Genomic DNA, 21,063 nt, shown 5'->3' on the forward strand with positions numbered 1-21,063 from the left:
TAAAACCTAGTCACCATCCACCGTAGATCTGACCAAATTAACCCTTAGCCATCGACCAAATTAAACCCTAGCCGCCATAGCCGTCGACCAAATTAAACCCTAGCCGTCGACCAAATTAAAACCTAGCCGCCATAGCCGTCACCAACCGCCGTAGACTGACCTCCACCACCATAGTCGTCGTCGCCTCTTGTCTCCATAACCATCCCCTTATTAACGTCGCCTCCACCGCCACCGCCATAGTTGCGCCATAGCCATCGTGTGAGAAGTGATGGAGAGGGAGAGCGAGAGAAAGAGAGACGAGAGAGGGAGAACGTGAGAGATGGAGAGAAAGAGAGAGGTGAGAGAGGGAGAACCAGAGAGAAGAGGGAAGAAAATAAGAAAAATAGATCTGAGAGAAACGTGTATAATTTATGGAGTGAGAGGTGGAGAACGGGAGAGAGGGAGAACGAGAGAGAAGAGGGAAGAAAATAAGAAAAATAGATCTGAGAGAAACGTGTATAATTTATGGATTTAAGTTGAGGGCAAATTTGGGATATAAAAAAGGTAAAGGATATGGGTCATATTTATTTTTGTAAAAAAGATTTAGTTAAGAAAAAAATATTAGGCTTGTATTCCATATCTAATTATATTTCCAACTAGGGATCTCTAGCATATTAACCCTTTTTTTAATCTGAAATATTAAATGTCGTTTTTATTTTGTTAATTCCGTTTTTTGTTTTGAACGTGTATTTTCTTACAAAAAAATCGTTCATTTAGTAGGTAAATTTGAAATTGTAAGGTACACTTGTAAGACAATACATAGTTAAAGGCGAAAGTTGTAATTATCCAAACAAGAGGGAGTTTTCATAATTTAACATTACCTTAGGGTGTTAGCCCTAATTTGCCCATTTTATTTTTTATTAGACTTATTTTTTCACGTGGGCCGTACTCGTGGTCAAGAAAAGGAAATAAATAAAAATAGGGTAAATTACAAACACCGCCCTGAGGTATGGTCAAATTACAAAAATACCCCTCTTGTTTGGATAATTACAACCACCCCCTCAATTCCTCAAATTTAGTGGAATCTTCGAGATTATATGAAATATTATCACTTTTGTACCCGTTTTATCCCATTCAAGCTCTACATTATGAAGCAAGATGATCATAATATGTAATTTTTAGCTTGTATATATCAGTTTGTGGTGCATCGAAAACTGTATTTTTACACAAAACGAGTACAAACTAGAGCACATTTCACGGAATCTAGATGATTATGTTGAATTTGGCACCATAGGGGTGGAGGTGTAAGAAAAAATCATAGTTGAGGGGGGTAGATGTAATTATCCAAACAAGAGGGGTTTTTTTGTAATTTGACCATACCTTAGGGGGTGTTTGTAATTTACCCATAAAAATAAATAACGTTGGATAATAATAAAAATATTATTTATTATGAGAAAATACAAATATAGATATTATTTATTCGCAAAATAATATATCGAAATAATTACAAACCAAAACCCTCAACTACTTTATCCACTTCTTCTTCTTCTTCTTCTTCATCGCTCGGTGTGTGTGTTTCAGTGTGGAAATGGCGTCGACCAGTGCCGTAATATCCCAATTCCATAATTCCGCGGCGGCTTCCGCCTCCATCAGTAATCTCTCCGCCTCCCTTTCGTAAATGTGTTTTTTTCCTGAAAATATGTTAATTGGTCTTTTTTTTTTAAATCGGAAATTAATTGCTTTTCAATTCTATTTCTTCTTCAGATTTATAAGTGTCATAATATGCTATTCGGAGTTTCTGATTTAAAAATCTCTTCAATGGTTGCAAAATACACAAATTTTCGATGGTAGAGAATTTGAATAATTGATTTATGAATTAGTTTGTTTTGATGCGTTAATTTTAAGCTTGAGGAATATTCCTGCAATTGTGCTGTGTGCATATTCTCGAACAGGAAAATTACTTTTAGACGAGCAATTTTGTGATTTTTCGAAGGGTTCTAATTGCATTCAGTAACATTTTCTAATACATATATACATTTTCCTGTTCAGATAGATTAAACATCAGCAAATGTCCAGCTGGCATTCGAGTTTTATCCCCGTCTAGTTATCGTAAGCTCGTACGAAAACAGAGAAATTTCCGTATCTGCGGTTTATTTGGTGGGAAGAAGAATAATAGCGAAAATAACGATGACGCCACTTCCAAGGCAAGTAATTCCACATCATTATTTGTGATAATAGTGCTGAATTATCTTAAGCTTATGATTTGATTAACATGTTTTCCGTACCATGCTTAGATGGGAATGCTGGGAGGAATGCAGAATTTATACGAGACTGTGAAGAAGGCACAAATGGTGGTACAGGTCGAGGCAGTGAAAGTGCAAAAAGAACTTGCCGTGTATGTTTTTCTTTTGGTCCAAAAAACTACATCTATTTCGTAAGTATTTCTGCGTATAATTAGGTACCGATTTATTATTTTCGTTTCTCTTTTTCTTCTACAGAGCAGAGTTTGATGGTTACTGTGAAGGAGAGCTCATTAAGGTATTGACAATTTACTTATCATTTGTAGTAGCTCGTACACCTGTATAACATAGCTTATCTTTTTTTTTTTTTAAATATTTAATAATTCCGTAAATGAATTTTCTTCAGGTAACTTTATCCGGGAATCAACAACCTATACGCACTGAAATTACGGAGGCTGCAATGGAGTTAGGACCAGAAGTGAGTATCTGCGCACATTCCTAATTTTAAGCTTCATTATTTCGTGTTTATTATTCGTTAAAACTAATATATTATGTAATTACTACGACAGTCTTTGAACGATTGTATTAGCTAAATATACTTTATTGTATGGCAGAAACTTTCGCTTTTGATCACCGAGGCGTACATGAATGCTCATCAGAAGAGTGTACTTGTAAGAATATCATCGTATGTTATTGTTTTTATTTTCTTCGTATTTTTTTTATTTTTCCAGTTTTAAAAACGTATATGTTTGATTGTTTAGGCAATGAAGGAAAGAATGAGTGACCTTGCGCAGAGTTTAGGAATGCCTCCAGGCCTGAGCGACGGGTTCAAGCAATGACTTTTTTCTGGAGAGCTGCAGTTTATGAAACGATCTGTACGTACATTAGATTTATATCCGTATTCACATTGTACTCGCATGCACTGATTTAATTCAACACTGATGTTTGAAAGCAATGTATTTGTCATTTGACATCCCCATCTTTCTGTCTGAATTTCGACACGTAAAATTCTGCTGCCAAGAGAATTTTATGTGTCGAAACACGCTGATATAAATGAACTATTAACTTATAGCTCGACAATAATTAGGACTTCTGTTACGTAATTTAAGTACAGTTGGAATTGAATGATCCTATTGTAATACTCCCTCTAGCGTAGTTTCTGTTTTTTACGACGCAAGTGCTTCAAGATTTAGGCAAGTTCTTTCCAGACAAGAATGTCTGAAATAGCTCGAAAGCTCTCCTAGGCTGAAACAAAGGAACTTCATGCCCAGCTCCTCTCACTGTAGCAAACGTTAGTCCATCGTAAACTTCAGTCCATCCCCCAACCTGCAAATTGGATCGCAGCCGTAAATCCATAATTAGGTTAGCATCCTACATTTCGTGTTTTTTTTCTTTTGTATAAATATAATTAGATATCGTTACCTGCCCATTAGAGTACCAAGGATACCACGGAGTTTTGACTTTGAGATTTAGACGGTTCAAAGAAAACCTCGTTGCAGTCACTGGAACTACGGAATCTGTGTCCCCACTGCATTACATTCAAGAACGGCAGTTTTTAGATATATTTTTTTTCTTTTTTTAATAGAATATTAGAATTTCTACACACAGAAACACCTTTAGTGAGTTTCTTGATTGTACCTGAAAACCCATATTCGAAGACCTGCAGCAATCAGCTTCTTGTATATCGGAAGCACCGAAACATCAGAGTCGTTCCAGTTTCTTAGAAGCACGTCACTGTCATATATACACAATTAAAGAACTAAATTTTCTATTTTCTTCTTGCTGTACATATGGAATAAATATACATAAATATATACCTGCAAGCTGTCCATTTGTACGAAATCCCCGTAGAATTTGCATGCATAGCCTTCTGAACATCTACCCTATTGTAGTACTTCTCGGCATAGCTCTCCGTGCAAGGGTCGTATCCGGAACGTCTTAGTCCTATAAGAGTGTTCTTAAGCTTCAAAGAAACCCTAGTTTTTTTCTCCGACGCTTTGCATTTTGCTGTGTAAATACTGTACTGATCTATATCTCCGAATTCATGGTTCATTGCGTAACTCACCGCATCGTCACATTTCTGAGAAATGTTCTGCGATCGGAAATTGCACGATTTCATGATTAATTTATACGTTTGATCTGATATCATAGAGTGGCTCCACCAATATGTTACGGTTCCAACATTGTCGTAGTAGTTGTCTATAACCGCATTTCCGACCTTTTTTTTAATGTAATAAAACAGGATTATTATCGATGCTTTTATTTGAATTATGGGAATTATAGGAAAAAAATATATAGAAAAGTGGGCTTACGATGAATCCTTTGAGGTTGATTGTTGGACGGGAATATTTCTTGTTGTAGTCGGTTATTTTCTGTGCTAACTGTGGGATGTAATGCCCTGTCGTGTGATTGGAAAACTTAGGAACGATCGTCGAATAATATTGCAAAATTTTTGGTGTATATATATATGTATGTATATGTGTGTATATACCTGCATAACTCTCTCCAGAGATGTAGAAGTCTCTGTATTTGTACTGTGGAAATCTTGACATCCATTTTATGAGGAATAACAGAGCATCCTGAGCTGTGTTAGTGAAAAAAAACAGAGGCGATTTTGATGAGTTTTCGACCAATATATAATTACATCGCTTATATTTCAGAAATATAAACTAATTTATTAATTTTTTTTCGACATAAAATATATATGTACATGTTCGTTTATCGCCAGAATCCTTGAGGTTAGAGCTTGTGTTTGTGTAGGAGAAACCAACTCCAGCCGGCGATTCGAGAAAAAGAATATTCGCCACTGTATGTACGACGAGTTCGTATCAAATGGATATCTATCTATCTATCTATCTATATCTATATATATATATATATATATATATATATATATATATATATATATATATATATATATATATATATATGTGTGTGTGTGTGTGTGTGTGTGTGTGTTGAGAAATTAGATGAAACCTGAATTCCATGAGTATTTGTTGAGATAGAGAGAAGAAGCAGTTTTGTTGATTCTGAATGGGCCTATTTCTTCTGATGCTCCATATGCCACTGATGAACATCCTGGTCCTGCACAATTAATTTATTTTAATTTAATTTAGTTTCAATTTAAAAAAAAAATACTTTATTCTATTTTAAAATAAAAACAAATTAAAAGAATTTATTGAGGAAAAGCCCTTCTGACATGGCAGAGTGGCTTATCTACACACCATAAAAAAAAACTCAGACACACAGTATTTACTATCTCACAGAGAAAAGGTTTTCTTCTTTTACGTATGAAAATATACAAAGCTTTTTTGAATTATTTATTTATTTTATTTTATTTATAATGACGTAGGTGCATTTTATGAGATATTAATGGGGTTCTGCTAGCATGAGCTGGTGGTAGATGGAAGTTGTTTCATGGCAAAAAGGTAGTAGGGTCAATGCATTCATTAATTTAAATCATGAGGCTAATTATTTGTTCTTGACGTTATATTACATTCGTGCCATTTTGTTTTTTTCTCATATTTGATTTAGGCTCACAAAATATTAAATAAATTAAAACAAACTCACTATATTAAACCAAATAACCAAGTTTAAGAGGAAAAATAAATGGAAAAATTGTAGGTGCAATTTTATATATAAAAAAATCAAGAATACATGACATCAAAATATATATATATATATATGGGTAAATTACGGTCACCCCTGAAGTAATGTCAATTTACGAAAAAACCCTTCTTATTTGGGTAATTACAATCATCCTCTCAATTATGTATTTTCTTACGAAAAAACCCCTCATTTAGTAGGTAAATTTGACACTGTAAGAACGGAAGTGTAAGACAATACATATCGTTGATGGGTTTTTTCGTAATTTGGCCTACCTTAGGGGGTTGGGCGTAATTTTCCCAATATATATATATATATATATATATATATATATATATATATATATATATATATATATATATATATATATATATATATATATGTAGTGTAATATATTTTTAATCTATCCAACTAAACATCAAAATAACTATGTAATTATTATTAATAAAAAAAAAAGAGGAAAAAAGAAAAGTAAATACCTCCATTGAGCCAAAGAACAAGAGGTTTAGTGTGTGTATTAGTTGTGGACTGAGTGAGCCAATAGAAGAGTGCGCGGCCTTGTTCTTGATTGACGGTGACATAGCCGGAGAACTGAGAGAATTTCACCGGAGGCTGACCTGGCAGTGCAGTTATACGATCCACTTCTTGTTCTTTTGTCACTACTTCAAATGCTGCTGCTGCTGCACTTTTCTTATTATTATTTGTGGCCGACAAAACACTACTCAAGCATAACAGAAGAACAGCTCTCTGTAAGTACTTCATTTTGTTTGTAAGTACTTACAACCAAATGTAATAAGGATATATGTATATATACATATACAGAAGGTCCATATATATATAACAGTATATATATATATATATATATATATATATATATATATATATTAATGATGCATCAATGATGGAGATAGGGTTTGTGTGTTGAAAACCCCTATCTCTCTCACATTAATTCTCTTTTCTTGCTGTCTACTGCTCACAAATGTGGACCTGCTGTTTGTGTGTGTGTGTGTGTGTGTGAGAGAGAGAGAGAGAGAGAGAGAGAGAGAGAGAGAGAGAGAGAGAGAGATGATTATATTATGAAGGCATTTATGTATGGGCTCTTAATCAATTCTTGTTAGAGGTTCATGCACAAATGAATCATGCATTATATATACATATAAATATATAGGCCGGACCACTCTCTCTCTCTCTCTCTCTCCAGTTGTCCAGTGCATTTGTGAAGACTAAAGAGGGAAGGTGGGAGAGTTCCCGTTGAAAATGATTTACAATATTGAGCTTCCGAACCCTAAAAATATTTTTTTCTTATAAAAAAAAAAGGAACCCAAAAAATAATCGACTTTTAGGGTTTTGTAGATACTGTAACTGCACCCGATGAAATACTCCGAATAAATTTTCTCAATTGATATTCACAAACCATAAAATTATACATAAATAAATAAAAAAACAAGTGTTGACTTTGTGTATTGACTAATGACAATAAAAGATTTCTTGGTATATAAGCTTTGTAGCACACAAAGGTAGGACTGGCTGGCATAGACCCAAATTCGATCACGGAAAATTGAAATACAGATAGATAGATTTAAATGCACTCATTAACACGTGCATGTGCATATATCAATCTCGATTTTGTAGCATATATAATTCCAAATTATATTATTTAATTCATATAATCAAAGTCTTGCAAATGTGTCTATATATATATATATAGGCTATAGTATCTTTCTTGTAGTATGTTCTCTATTTTTGTGGAATGTTGACTTTCAAAATTCAATTCAAGATCTCAACAAACAGTATACAATTCAACAAGCAATAATCATGCACATAAAACTCTCATTCTGGAAGATAAATACATGAAATAAGAAGATAAAATGATTACGTGGTTCAGTTTTGAAGAACGACCTACATCTATGGAAGAGAGCAACTCTTTATTAATTTAATGGCACCACCACTTGTTTACAGAGATTACAAAGACTCGCAAACTTATAAGAAATCGATGTTCTCTCGTATTTCTTTCCTCCCTAATCACTCTCTTTTCTCGACAGTAATTTAGTGTATGTATGTGTGCTAGCTAACCAGCTCAACTCCACTTGATTAATTGATCAAATTACTTCAATTCTCCACCTCGCGCGATCACTAATCTGTTCATCTCTCCATCGCATTCCCATCTTAAAGATCAATTATTCCTTCAACCTCCACCTAACTTAACCAATTTCAAAAGATGATTAAATTTAGACACGAATTAAGAGGTTTAGTTAGCATATCTGCACGATTTTCCAAAGAGTTATATAACCTCGACTATTCGAATCGATTTTGAACTTTGAATAATCTTATATTTTTCTTTTCATTTAATTTTTATTTTTATTAATTTGAAATTTAGGATATCCAAATATGTCATTGGGAAATTAAACGTTGCCCAAAACTGGCTTTCTGAGCCACCGCCCTCTGATAATGACTTAACACCTTCAATGAAATTCATCACAACTGCATCCACGCAGCAGATAATATATTTTCTGTTTTACTATTTATAAATTACTCCGTATATATATATATATATTATATATACATAAATGTATTTTAATTCCTATATATTCAATTATTCATCCGGGAAAATTTCTTAGCAATGTACGAGGAATTCAAATCTCATGAAATTGCCAATGTGCTTTATGCAACTGGTTCAGATATTCTCACCGCATATGGCGAGAAAAATATTAATGTAAGAGATTTAATTATTTTAATTAATTAATTGTGTTGTTTTTATAATATATATATAATGCAGGAAAAAAATAATTTACTAATGCATATTAAATAATAAAAAATACAGATTAGCAGATACATGTGTGTTAATAATCCGAGATATTACTTCCAAGTGAACGACGAATACGTCAAGAACAAGCTCAAGCTGATTTTGTTCCCATTTCTGCACAAGGTAATTAATTTTCAATCTAATATATAATTCTTGTAATATTTAATTTAAATTTAAATTTAATAAAAAATATATATATTTGAGTACGTACATGCAGGGAAGATGGATGAGAGCAATGGAGGATGATTCATCATCATTCAAAAGTGCGATGCATGATATAAATGCTCCAGATCTTTACATTCCTCTGATGGCATTTGTTACTTATGTACTTCTTGCTGCCTTCTTTCTTGGTATCAATGGAAAGTAAGTTTGTCTTGCCATCAATTAATAAATTACTTTTAATTAGAGGTGCAAGTTGGAACCGAAATTCCGCTGGTTTCGATCCGAACAGTTCCGATTTTGGAACAACTTTTTTCATTCCAATTTCCGATTTTTTTCGATTTTTTTTTTGGATTGAAATTGGAATTATATAATTTTTTGTTTTGGAATCTCTGATCTGATTTAATTTCTGACATTAATTCCGAAAAATTCCGACTAACGTATTCTTATCTTTCTATGAATATATACATCTAAAAAAAACGGGGTTTAGCCTACTTTCGGTTCTATTTTTTTTTTTTTTTTCCCGGAGATATAAAATGTTCTGATCCGCGCATGTGTGTGTTGAATGCCCTATAAGAGTATACTAATTAATTAATTTTAAGACGAACGGTACAACTTCTTAGTTAACAATATATGTTAGAATACTACACGATTGACGTACACGTCAAAATATCACAACGCGCGCGATCGATGTAGTTTTATGTTTTTGCAGATTCAGCCCGGAGTCGATAGGAGTGCAGTTCAGCACGGGATTGATGTGCTGGCTAATGCAAGTGCTTCTACTTGAGGGGACACTCCACTCCTTAGGTGGCGGCGGCGGCAGTGGAGAAATAATATTAGTACCGTTGCTCGATGTCGTTTCGTATGCCGGCTACACTTTTGTTGGAGCAGCTGTAGTAATGGCGGTTAGGGTTTCCCCACATCCAGTAAGGTGGGCCCACTTGATGTTCTGTGGGGCCACCTTGTGGGAGAGCTTCTGCATGGGGGTTTTGTTGGTTAAGATTGTGAAGAGGATACTCGTTTTCGAAGTTCCGATTTTCGATAAGCAAATGTATTCGACTAATAAGCGGAACTACGTTTTGCTTTTCGTTGCTGCAGCTCAATTTCCACAGCTGTTTTGGCTTGGAAATGTTCATTAATGGAATTAAATAACTACTAGTTCATTTTTGTTATAAAGAATTTATTTTAAGGGTTGAGGTATGGTCAAATTATGAAAAAGTCCCTTATGTTTGGGTAATTATAATCAGCCGTAACTATAAATCTTCTTATACGTCCACTCTTGCGGTTTCGAATTTAGAGGAATATTCTAGATTATATGGAATATTCTCAAATTTTGTACCCGTTTTATCCCATTCGAGCTCCATATTTTGAAGCAAGATGATCATAAGATGTGTTTTTAGGCTTGTATATATCAGATGGTGGTGCATCAGAAATTGTATTTTTGCACAAAACGAGGTTAAACTAAAGAACATTCCACGGTATCTAGATGATTATGTTGAATTTGACACCATAAGGGTGGAACTAGAACAAATTTAATAGTTGAGGGAGGTAGATGTAATTATCCAAACATGAGGGATTTTTTGTAATTTGACCATACCTCAGGGATGGTTGTAATTTACCCTATTTTAAGTGGTTAAAATTAAAATTATATAAATACCAATATTCAATAAATCATTTATTCCTTTTATTGATGATACATTCTCCCCTAGGAAATTACGAAAAAAACGAGAAACATTTAATTCAAGGTCAATAATATAATTAGATCAAAGATACGGGCGAATCGGGCGAGTCGGGAGAATGGGGAGTCGACGGGGTTGGTGGGGGGTCTTGTATTCCCGGCGGAGTCGGACTATGATCACAAGGCTTATAGCACATACATCTTTGGAAACGAGAGCATCGTCCGTACACAAATTTTTCGTGAATGCAAATCAAATTGCAGTTACGATTATAGCATCTTCTTCCTTTGTGCTCGCGGCTTCTCGACTTGCACATTCTCGTCGCTTCCGAACGAATCGTCGCCTCTTCTGCATACGTAACACACGATACAATATTACGTTAAAAAATTAACCAACATACGTGATAAATCCAATATTCTTTTAATTAGAAAGACTAGTTAATAATATTAATTACCAGCAAAGAGGAGGAAGAGTAAAACAAGAAGGCCGAAGAACCGTTTATCCATGTTTAAAGTATGATGAATTAATACGTACAACTGAGTGAACTCGTGTATATATAGGTTGTAGATGGAATTAAATGTGGGAGACTCGTTATAGCATTTGTGTAAACATTATTTAATGCCCATTTCTTTATTAATTTAGTGGTGAAATGTAAATTTTTTGTATATAGGAAAATTTAATTAGGTTTATTAGTCTATGTGTTATTGCATGTTAATATCTTGACTTGCATGATATTGAATTTTTAGTCGATAGAATTGGATTTGGGTCCAAACAGAATTAATCAAGAATTAAGCCCTTTAATCAGATTTCTACTTAAGTCGGCCCAATTCGTTCGGCCCAAACAACACAAAGCTCAATTGGTGACTTGACAGTCGTTTTTGATCATTTGATCTTGATCGTTGACTCTAAACTCTTTCATCAGAACTATTTATTCGAGGACTCTAAACTCTTTCATCAGAACTATTTATTCGAGGTATTTCAACTTCGCCTCCTTCCCGACCTTAAAATTTGATTTTTTTTTTTTTTTATATCTCTCGTCTCGTCGTACCACCACATTGAATTTCTCATTGCCATCTTACGGTGACACACCATTTTGACTCTAGGGATGGTTGTTTCTGCTCTCTATTTTGGGGACAATTTTACTTTTCCATCTATACAGTAAACCATTCAATGAGAGTGCGGGATGAGACACATACAAATTTGAATCTCTTTAATTCGAATTCTAGATCTCAGTTCTTTTGCGTGAGAGTAAGATCCTTTTCTATGTTTATATATAGGTGTCAATTTTTTGTGTAATTTCGACCAACACTTACATGACAAATATTTTCACGAAAATTCGACACCTAAATTTCAACAGGTAAGTGTCGAAATACGTCTCTTACAAATTTCTTAAATAATTCCCATTTTTCAATTACAAGCTTAGGAAGCAATTTCAAAGAATTAAAAAAGAAAATTGAAAACCTATTTGGTTATTTGTTTGCTTGTGGTTTAGTCATGGTTTTCCGACGATGGTTGTGGTAGGGATGGCGGTGTCGATGGGGTGGTAGTGCGGCGATGGCCCGTTGATCGGTTTTGGGGGAGGGTCGTTTCTTTAATAATTTGGTCCCGAACGAATTAAAGTGAGGAGTTAGATTTTTCTTTTTTTGTATAAGTTGTATATTTCAATAGGGGCTCTCCAGGAAATTCAATCTTATAATTAGGACTCTTCAATCTTAAACATCATATAAATTAATCGAATTTCACAAGTTTCGACAATAAATTAAAAATAAAAATTAAATGATGTTTAAATCTTTCTAATTTATTATTTACTACATGAGATGTTTAATAATTAATTTGAAAAATCTTTATAATTTATTATTTACTACTAATTGATTTGAAAGATTATTTACTAATTGATCTAAATGATGTGTTTACAAAGTATTATTTACCCCTTTAAAACCTATTATTGCATGCATGCACGTAGTGAAAAGAATCAAGGATGAACATAACAGTGATTAAGATGATCTTTTAATTACTAAATTGACATCACCAAATCAGTTTATTTTGCTTTAATTTCTCAAAGACGAAAGAAATATAAAAATAAAAAATTATTCCAAGATTGCTGGAGATTTAAACGACACCGGTCCCGCCGGTGGTGGTTCTTGACCGGGGTTCAATGGTTCTTCGCACGGCTTATAGCATTGGCACTTTTGTGCTCGAGAGCATCTTCCGTACGTAAACTTCTCGTGCAAGCAAATTAAATGGCAATTCCGATTATAGCATCTTTTGCCCACGTACTCACGGCTTCTCGATTTGCACATCCTCGTTGCTTCCGAGTTCATCACCATCTCTCCTAATACCAATAATTTTTTTACAATATTAAAGAAAAAAAAAACATATATTCGATGAAATTATTCGGGTTCAGAAGCAATATATAGAACTAACCAGCAAAGAGGAAGAGTAAAATAAGAAGCCCAAAGAACCTTTTGTCCATGTTCAATTGCATGATGTGTTTTAATTATTTCAACTATATAATTAATCTTATTAATTATGAAAATGGTGAGCTTAATTTATAGTTGTAGATGTTAATCAATAATTAAAGACAGTAGTAAAGATAATTAAATGCCCATTTCTTGAGTAGTTCTGTGGTGAAAATTTTAGGGTGCCAAATTTTTGTAAGAGAAATTTGGATTAATTAATGTATATTTACACCTTTTGACTTTATATTACTGATTAATGATTTAAATTATGTTATTAATTTCCGTCTTATATTTTGGATATAGTTAATAAAACTTTTTTTGATGTAAAAAGTTGGTTTTAATTAAATTCGTAGCCTAAAATGTCAAATTTGTAATGCTAAAGCAAAACTTATTATTTTTAATATTATTTTGTATAATATTTTTTTTTTGTCTGTGAATATGAGTTAATAGCAGACAACCACTTATCATCGACTTTGGACGTTGACTTTCATGAAATGACAAAACTGTCCATAGTAATTCTTTAATAATATTTTAATTTTAACAACATGAAATGTAAAATAATTTACATTAAATATTAAAAAACTTAAAAAATAATAAGAGGGTTTTTCATAAAATATGAGGGATCGAAGTGAAAATTTTGAAAACTTTATTTTAGGTTTATAGAAATTTTGGGGGTGGATCTGTAATGTTTTGAAATTGTTCAAAAGGGAATTTAAGTTGTTTCCGGTCAAAGAATACAACCCATTCTCAAAACCCGCGCGTAAAGCGCACGATAAGCTGTTCGGGAATTCATTAGCTTTTGACTAGTTTTCATAGGAGATTCTTGCTAATACTTTTTTAACCCTAGAACTTTTTTAGCAATTAGAGATTACACAGAGTTCTTACAAAAATTTCCAAATTAAACCCGATAATAATTAAGAAGCGTTCTAAACAATATTACGGCAAGGAAATTAATTATCAAATAGTCAATTATACAATGCAAATTCAAATAAGGCAAACTTTATTTATTAATTTCACCACCTCTACCACCACTATGCACCACCATCTCGGCCGCCGCCGCCACGCCTAGCGGCTGAGGAAGTGGCGGAACATAAATGTCGCATATCTTCAAACAAATACAAGATCGAACGGAACATAAACCAGTGATGAAATTTTCTTGTTTGCAGACTGTTTTGCAGCTGCTTACGTCACATCTCCCATGGTAGTTCTTACTCTTTGCGTAGCATGTTCTTGCTTCCGCCGTTTCTACCATCACTTCACCTATATATATATATATATATATATATATAGATATATATATATACAGGGGCGGACCCAGGGGGGTTTTGTTGGGGGGGCTGAAATATAGGGGTAGTTTAGAAATAATTTTTTTTTTGTTTTGAGGACTAAAGTGTACAAAATGAAAAGTTTGGGGGGGGCGAAACTGCATTAACTAATACATAAATACCAAAAAAAAAAAAAAAAAAAAAACAGCTTAAAAATAAAATCTTGGGGGGGCGGGGGCCACCCCAGCCACAAGGGTGGGTACGCCCCTGTGTGTATATATATATATATATATATATATATATATATATTAGTTTTCACCCAAAAAAAACCAAATGACTTAAATTAATTAGGGGGAAAATATTGTCCCTCATATTTGCACATATTTCATATTTGGTCCATGCATGTAAAAAAAAATATATTTAACCCCTTATGTTTCAAAAATTCAACACTTTTAATCCTATTCGTCAATTTCCCGTTAAAAACTAACGGAGTCAAGCATGTGCCCATCACTGCCTTAACTAACGGACTAAAGGTAAATTACGGAAATGACCAAAAGTGTTAAATTATTGGAACATGAGGGACCAAATGTATTTTTTGTGAACATGGGGACTAAATATTGTAAATCGGTGCAAACCTGAGGGGTGAAAACTGTAATTTCTCCATTTATTAGGCAAATATAATTTGGAGTTTCTATATATAAAGAAAACTTTCATGGACTAAAAAAACTAGAGCAAAAAATTATTTTTGCAAATATATACAAATTTATGTATGTATCATTTGAGAGGACTTACCAATCAAGAGAAGTAGGAGTAAGAGGATTATTCCAAAAGACTTCATAATTTGCTTCTTAATTATTAATTTTGAAATTATTAAAGTATTGAGGATGATTTCCCAAACAACCAAGAACACCTTATTTTATAGATATTGACCAATGATTAAGTCATGCTATAACAAGATTACACATGGCCAAATTAAAAATAAAAAATCAAAGTTTTAGCTAGAGGTGAAATTAAATACATTAATTGCATGTGAAAATTAAATATATGTATATATTGATTTTTTTTTAATATTATCAAAATTGTAGTGTCATTAATGACATTTTCTCTTATAGTGAAATCCTAGTTAAACTCTGATAACTGGTTTGTTGGCAATGATTTTGTCTATTGTATTAGATGAAGAATAATATAATTTGTATTGTTATATAATTATTTATTTTCTTATTATTATTATCATATTTAATTTGTCCACACAGTAGAAGAGTGCGAGTGTGCGACGACGTCTAGCTCGTGGCTCGGAGTTTGCTTAATTACCCATTTTCTGTGCGATTTGCGTGTTATTGCACGAGAGTGGATGGTATTTATCTCATTCAAAAAAATGAAACATTAATTTATTCTCCTTTTTTAATATAGGACTAATCATTAATTTATTCTTGCTTTATATATAATTCCAAAACCAAATGATTAATAGGCATTTGCACAAGGACATTGATTATGCCATTTAATTATTATTAGTCAATTACAATGCAAATTGAAATGAAGACAAATAACTTAAATTATTATTTTTTTAATTTAGCAGAAACTACTGTTAATTAATGTTTAGTACTGTTGTGACGTGTCTCACCGGCACATCCACCTACTTTACCACCACCGCCGCCGCCGCCGCCGCCGCCATGGGACGGTTTAGGAAGCGGCTGAGCTTGGCCGAAATTGCAATTCTTCAAACATAAACAAGTCCCGAGGGAGCATCGGCCGGTGACGAATTTTTCGTGTTTGCAGATTGTTTTGCAGTTTCTAATATGGCTCCATAAGAAGCAGTTCCCATGGAAATTCTTACTCGTCGAGTAGCAAATTCGCGCTTCCGTTTGTACGTCTGCGTTTTAATTATTGTACGCAAAAAAAACCAAACTATTGTTAGGCAAGTTAGATTAGACCTTCGTTGCAATATACGTAAAACGATCCATATGCATTATCCGAAATACATTTGAGAAAACTTACCAACCAAGAGAAATAGGAGTAAGAGGACTAGTGCATAATGTTTCTTGATCTCCATATTAATTTGGTTCTTAATTATTTTTTAAATATTTAGGAATAATATAATTTATAATTGAGGACACCAATTTATAGATTTTTTTACATGGGGTTTGGATATTGAAGAAGGATGAAGCCATGGTATAACAAACTTACAAGTGGCCAAATCTAAGAATTTGAAAGTTTTAGCTTGTGGTTAAATACATTTATGTCAATGTCCAAATTCTTTTACATATATATAATTGCATATATATATATAGATCAAAAAAATGTTACCTTAACATTTAATTATATTCTTGTACAAATGTAGAACTCATTCGAAAAACTAAAAAAATGAGGGGAAAAAAAAAGTGTATAGTCGTCATTCTGCGGGCAACTCGTAATTTCTCAAATAAGGGCGATTAATTTTATCGTGGAACTGAAGATGTGGACGGAATCGATTAGGGTTAATTATTTGAATCAACGTCGGGAGTTCAAATTATGCATTTTCTCTACATTTCTATCCGTAATGAATTTAAATTTTTAATTGATATGCATTAAATTGTGAAAAGAAAGAGTATGAATAAGAAGGTGAGACTAGCTAGCATAAGTATATAAGAAGATCAAATAATATGTATATATTTATGATCATGCATGTACTTGTTGAGCTTCATTCTCCTCTCTAAAATTGAAATAATAATAATTAAATAAAGAATCGAAGTTTGACGTTGACGGGCGGCGCGACACTTGTCAGAATGGCCAAAGGTGGTTGATTGCGAGGCGCATGCTGCTCTAGAAGCCATAACCATGGCTCTAAGTAATAAAGGGGTGGCGATTCAGGGCGATTGTATCCAAGTTATCAATTCTTTAAAAGTCGGGAGAACTTTTATCGTACGGTGCTAGCAACTTTGCTTCGTGTGATTTTCTTTTTGTTAAGCGTAGCGATAATAATTTAGCTAATTGTCCAACTGAATTTACTCATTGAGTTTAATGAAATTTCTTTCTTAAAAAGACATTCAAAAAAATACTACAAAATTCCAACAAGTAATAACACGTTTAATTTATTCTTCATTCATAATTCCAACGACATGTTACAAAGTTCTGCAAATTACACATGCAAATTCAAATTAAATAAAACTTTAATTTATTGCTCCCTATTAATTATTTCATCTATCATTCCATAATTAACTAATTAATCCTATTTAAGGATGAGGTTTGGCCTTGGCCGCGGCCGCCGCTTCTCCACCCCGGCCTCCGGCGCCACCAGCATTTCTTCCAATCCCGCCACCGCCACCAATTGCGCCTCCACCACCGCCACCAATTCTACCTCCTCCTCCTCCTACTCGGCCTCCACCAGCATTTCCTCCTCCTCCCACTCGGCCTCCACCAGCATTTCCTCCTCCTACTGCCCCTTCTCCGCCGCCTCCAATCTCACCTCCTCCTCCGCCGCCGCCAATTTCACCTCCTTCACCACCACCACCACCACCTAGCGGTGGAGCAGGCGGCGGAACTAAGCCGCCGCCGCATTTGGCGGTGCAGTAGCAAATTCCACGGGAACATCGGCCGCCGGCGGAGAAATAGTGCTTCTCACGTTTGCAGATAGATCTGCAATTGGCCACCTGGCTCCTGAAGAAACATCTCCCTCTGTATTTTCTACTCTTTGAATAGCATATTCTTGCTTCACTTTGTACCATGAATTCATCTGTATATACACATTAATTAATTAACTCATTAATTAATTATTATATTATTATTAATAATAAAGTGAATATTCGGAAGAAAACTTACCAACCAAGACGAGTAAGAGTAAGAGGACTAGTGCAGAAACCTTCTTCTCCATTTTAAATTTTTTATAATTTTAAATGAAATTTATATATTTGACAATGTGATTACAAAACCATTTTATAGGTGAATTTACAAATTGGCTAAATCTAAAAATTTGATAATTTTAATTAGTGGTGAAATTCATTGATTACTCTTATAAGTAAGGTTCTTTCTACTTAATTTTTTTTACACATATTTGATTTACGCTCGTTTTAATTTATTTTTATTGAAAATTTTGTATTTTGAACATTATTTAGGATGCCATTTAGCTAATATTTTTATTATCAACTATGTTTTATAAACAATAACAATTATTTTAATAATCTTGTGTATCACAAAGAGCAATGTTCACATTAATTAATTTTCGAAATTTTCTTGTAATAACATTTTCTATAAACTTAATGACTAATGTACAAATTGATGTAAAGGGTGAATAAATATATATATATATATATATATATATATATATATATATATATATATATATATATATATATGTGTGTGTGTGAGTAAACTGTAAAAAGTACCCCTGTGTAATCTCTAAATAGCAAAAACACCCCTGGTTGACTAATGTGTGGCTCACTCGCGGGTTGCGCGACTGGTAGTTGGTTTTGGACGTGAAATGACGAAATTGACCCTAAAATTGTATTTATATATATATATATATATATATATATATATATATATATATATATATATATATATATATATATATATATATATATATATATATATATATATTACATGTATATATATTTTCTTCTTAATTTGATTGTTTAGAAATTAAAATATTGCTAAAAATAGTAAATTATTAAATTGAAAAATTATTAAATTTTTTTAATCAAATTAAGTATATATTTTTTTAAATACATAATAATGGAACTTAAGTTTTCTTTTGATGTAGGGATAATTTAAAATATATACAAAAATTATGTGATAATAAAACTAGAAAATAAATTAAAGACCCCATTGTACCTTTATAATTAAGATATAACAAAAAAAAAATAATTAAAATATTTAAAAAAAGTAAGAATTTATTAATTGCAAAATCCCGGGGGTATTTGTGTCTTTTTATATGAAGGCAACACTTAAATAAGTAATGGGCCGAGTGTGCTATTTAAATAATTTCACAGGGGGGTTTTTGCTAGTTTATTTATCATAGGGGGGTTTTCGCTATTTAGGGATTACACAGGGGTAATTTTTGCAGTTTACTCATATATATATATATATATATATATATATATATATATATATATATATATATATATATATATATATATATATATATATATATATATATATATATACATACATATATATATATATACATACATATATATATATACATACATATATATATATATATATATATATATATATTTCAATCATGAAATGGTGTTTATCAATTAAATTAATTGAAATTGAAAAATAAAATTAAAGAGACCGATTCAACAGCTTCAAAAAAATTAAGTACTTTAATTAGTAATTAATTTAATTAAGACGAGAGATTATGAAAAAAATTGTGTAAACTTTCTCTACATTCAATGGCACTTCTCCACTTGTCAAACAGACATAACTAACTACCGACCTTTATTTATATATATATTGCAACTAATATAATTCAGCTAGAAAAAATAAATTTAAATATCACATAAAAAAGTTAAAGAACCAAAAAAATGGTGGCACCGGGAAACGTGAATCCAAAAGGAGTGCAGGCACCAGCACCACCGGGGCAGGGCCGCACACCCATGAAGGAGGCCGCCGCCGCGGCGACAGCTCCGCCGATCGGGCGGCAGCAGGGCCCGGAGGGGGCGTACCAGGGGACGCCGCGGACGGCGTCGGCGACGCAGCACAGCACGGAGGTGCTCAACCAGAGGAGGAAGATGCCATTCTGCCCGGCGAGAATGGCGGTCGGAGGATTTGCGGTGGTGGCGGTGATTGGGTATCTGACTTTGTACAGCAAGAAGAAGCCGGAAGCCACCGCCCTCGACGTTGCCAGGGTGGCCAGCGGCACTGCCACGCCTGAGAACACGCGCCCACGCAACTAGAACTTTTTATTAATTAATCTCCATTTCTGCAGCTTCAAATTATATTTATTTTATTTTATTAGTGTTCTTATATATATACACATATATATTATATTGTTTCGATTGTTTTAATTAGGGTTTCCTTTTTTTTTCTTTTTTTTTTTTTTTTTTGAGGGGATCTGATTTGTTCGAGTTTATGGAATCTATTTATGAATGCGATGAGACTTAATTAATTAATTAATTAGCCTTGTATTTCTGTATGTAATTGGTTTATGCATGTAATGACTAATCGGATTGATTAGTTTCGTTTCTTTCTGCATGCAATGTACATAACTTCTAGTTTCAATATTAATTCTCTGGGAACTGGCATCATCGGATCATGCATGCATATATTAGATTACGTACATTACATTTGATTAAATAATATATATATATATATATATATATATATATATATATATATATATATATGTTAAAATTATTCATGAGCTTAATTAGACTATAAATTTGGGCTAATTTGAGCCTAATTATTTATCTTGGGCCAACTTATGTATGTCTCGCAAGTCCTAATTGTTTGTATTTGGGCCAATTTTAATCTTAACCAGCCTTGACGGCTATTTATATGGGATTGAATTGGGATTTGGTATTATTGACGTGTGCTTCTATGATTTTGTCGATGCTCTAAATGTGATGGGCCATCTTTCGGTTCGAATTTGGCAAAAAACTCAATAAATCAATTTTATAGTCATTTGAATTTAATTTCTAATCTAACTTGAATCACCCTAATTGAATATCTAATTGAATATCGGTTGAGGGAATTGTAATTGAGAGAGTTGTGCATAAATGAGTCAGAAAGACTTAGTCAAATAATTAAAAAAAAATGTTGATTGTATACGTGGAATTGCATTAGTCAATTGGGTTTAATTGACTTGGATTAGTAAACTTGGTTAAGCAGTTTGATTAATCAACCATTACAATCACTTCCTTGATATGAAGTGTAATTACAAAAGGGCCAATC

At 33.0% G+C, this 21,063-nt stretch overlaps 4 protein-coding genes and 1 long non-coding RNA gene across 7 annotated transcripts; 3 read left to right on the forward strand and 2 right to left on the reverse strand.

Annotated features, from left to right (window-relative positions):
* Positions 1-1,443: 1,443 nt before the first annotated feature.
* On the forward strand, positions 1,444-5,103 carry LOC105961423 (nucleoid-associated protein At4g30620, chloroplastic). Of its 3 annotated transcripts, none has more exons than XM_088825097.1 (8): positions 1,463-1,631; positions 2,029-2,183; positions 2,274-2,374; positions 2,478-2,517; positions 2,626-2,697; positions 2,834-2,890; positions 2,981-3,094; positions 4,980-5,103. In XM_088825097.1, the coding sequence occupies exons 1-7, from the start codon at positions 1,568-1,570 to the stop codon at positions 3,056-3,058; spliced, it is 567 nt and encodes a 188-aa protein (XP_088681223.1). In that variant the 5' UTR covers positions 1,463-1,567; the 3' UTR covers positions 3,059-3,094; positions 4,980-5,103. The 3 variants fall into 3 exon arrangements, with proteins under 3 accessions (XP_012841107.1, XP_088681223.1, XP_088681224.1); XM_088825098.1 differs by having other exon boundaries at positions 4,948-5,060; XM_012985653.2 differs by lacking the exon at positions 4,980-5,103 and having other exon boundaries at positions 1,444-1,631; positions 2,981-3,198.
* Positions 3,146-6,651, reverse strand: LOC105961425 (serine carboxypeptidase 24-like). The gene is made up of 9 exons (XM_088825095.1): positions 6,305-6,651; positions 5,196-5,303; positions 4,930-5,025; positions 4,711-4,803; positions 4,532-4,617; positions 4,037-4,437; positions 3,858-3,953; positions 3,642-3,747; positions 3,146-3,545 (listed from the first exon to the last, which is right to left on the reverse strand). The coding sequence occupies exons 1-9, from the start codon at positions 6,585-6,587 to the stop codon at positions 3,402-3,404; spliced, it is 1,413 nt and encodes a 470-aa protein (XP_088681221.1). The 5' UTR covers positions 6,588-6,651; the 3' UTR covers positions 3,146-3,401.
* A 1,794-nt stretch (positions 6,652-8,445) lies between these two features.
* LOC105961368 (uncharacterized) lies at positions 8,446-9,926 on the forward strand. The gene is made up of 4 exons (XM_088825521.1): positions 8,446-8,538; positions 8,647-8,751; positions 8,846-8,991; positions 9,500-9,926. Exons 1-4 carry the CDS (start codon positions 8,446-8,448, stop codon positions 9,924-9,926), a joined length of 771 nt encoding a protein of 256 aa, XP_088681647.1.
* A 5,732-nt stretch (positions 9,927-15,658) lies between these two features.
* LOC148766758 (uncharacterized) lies at positions 15,659-16,328 on the reverse strand. The gene is made up of 2 exons (XR_016034579.1): positions 16,183-16,328; positions 15,659-16,057 (listed from the first exon to the last, which is right to left on the reverse strand). It is a non-coding gene; the product is annotated as an uncharacterized LOC148766758 (long non-coding RNA).
* Positions 16,329-19,641: 3,313 nt separating this feature from the next.
* Positions 19,642-20,371, forward strand: LOC148766759 (uncharacterized). The gene has a single exon (XM_088825463.1). It carries the CDS (start codon positions 19,695-19,697, stop codon positions 20,064-20,066), a length of 372 nt encoding a protein of 123 aa, XP_088681589.1. The 5' UTR covers positions 19,642-19,694; the 3' UTR covers positions 20,067-20,371.
* The last annotated feature ends 692 nt before the right edge of the window (positions 20,372-21,063 follow it).

This window comes from Erythranthe guttata, chromosome 11 (assembly GCF_056151865.1).
Source record: "Erythranthe guttata isolate IM_541 chromosome 11, IM_541, whole genome shotgun sequence".
Lineage (NCBI taxonomy): Eukaryota > Viridiplantae > Streptophyta > Magnoliopsida > Lamiales > Phrymaceae > Erythranthe > Erythranthe guttata.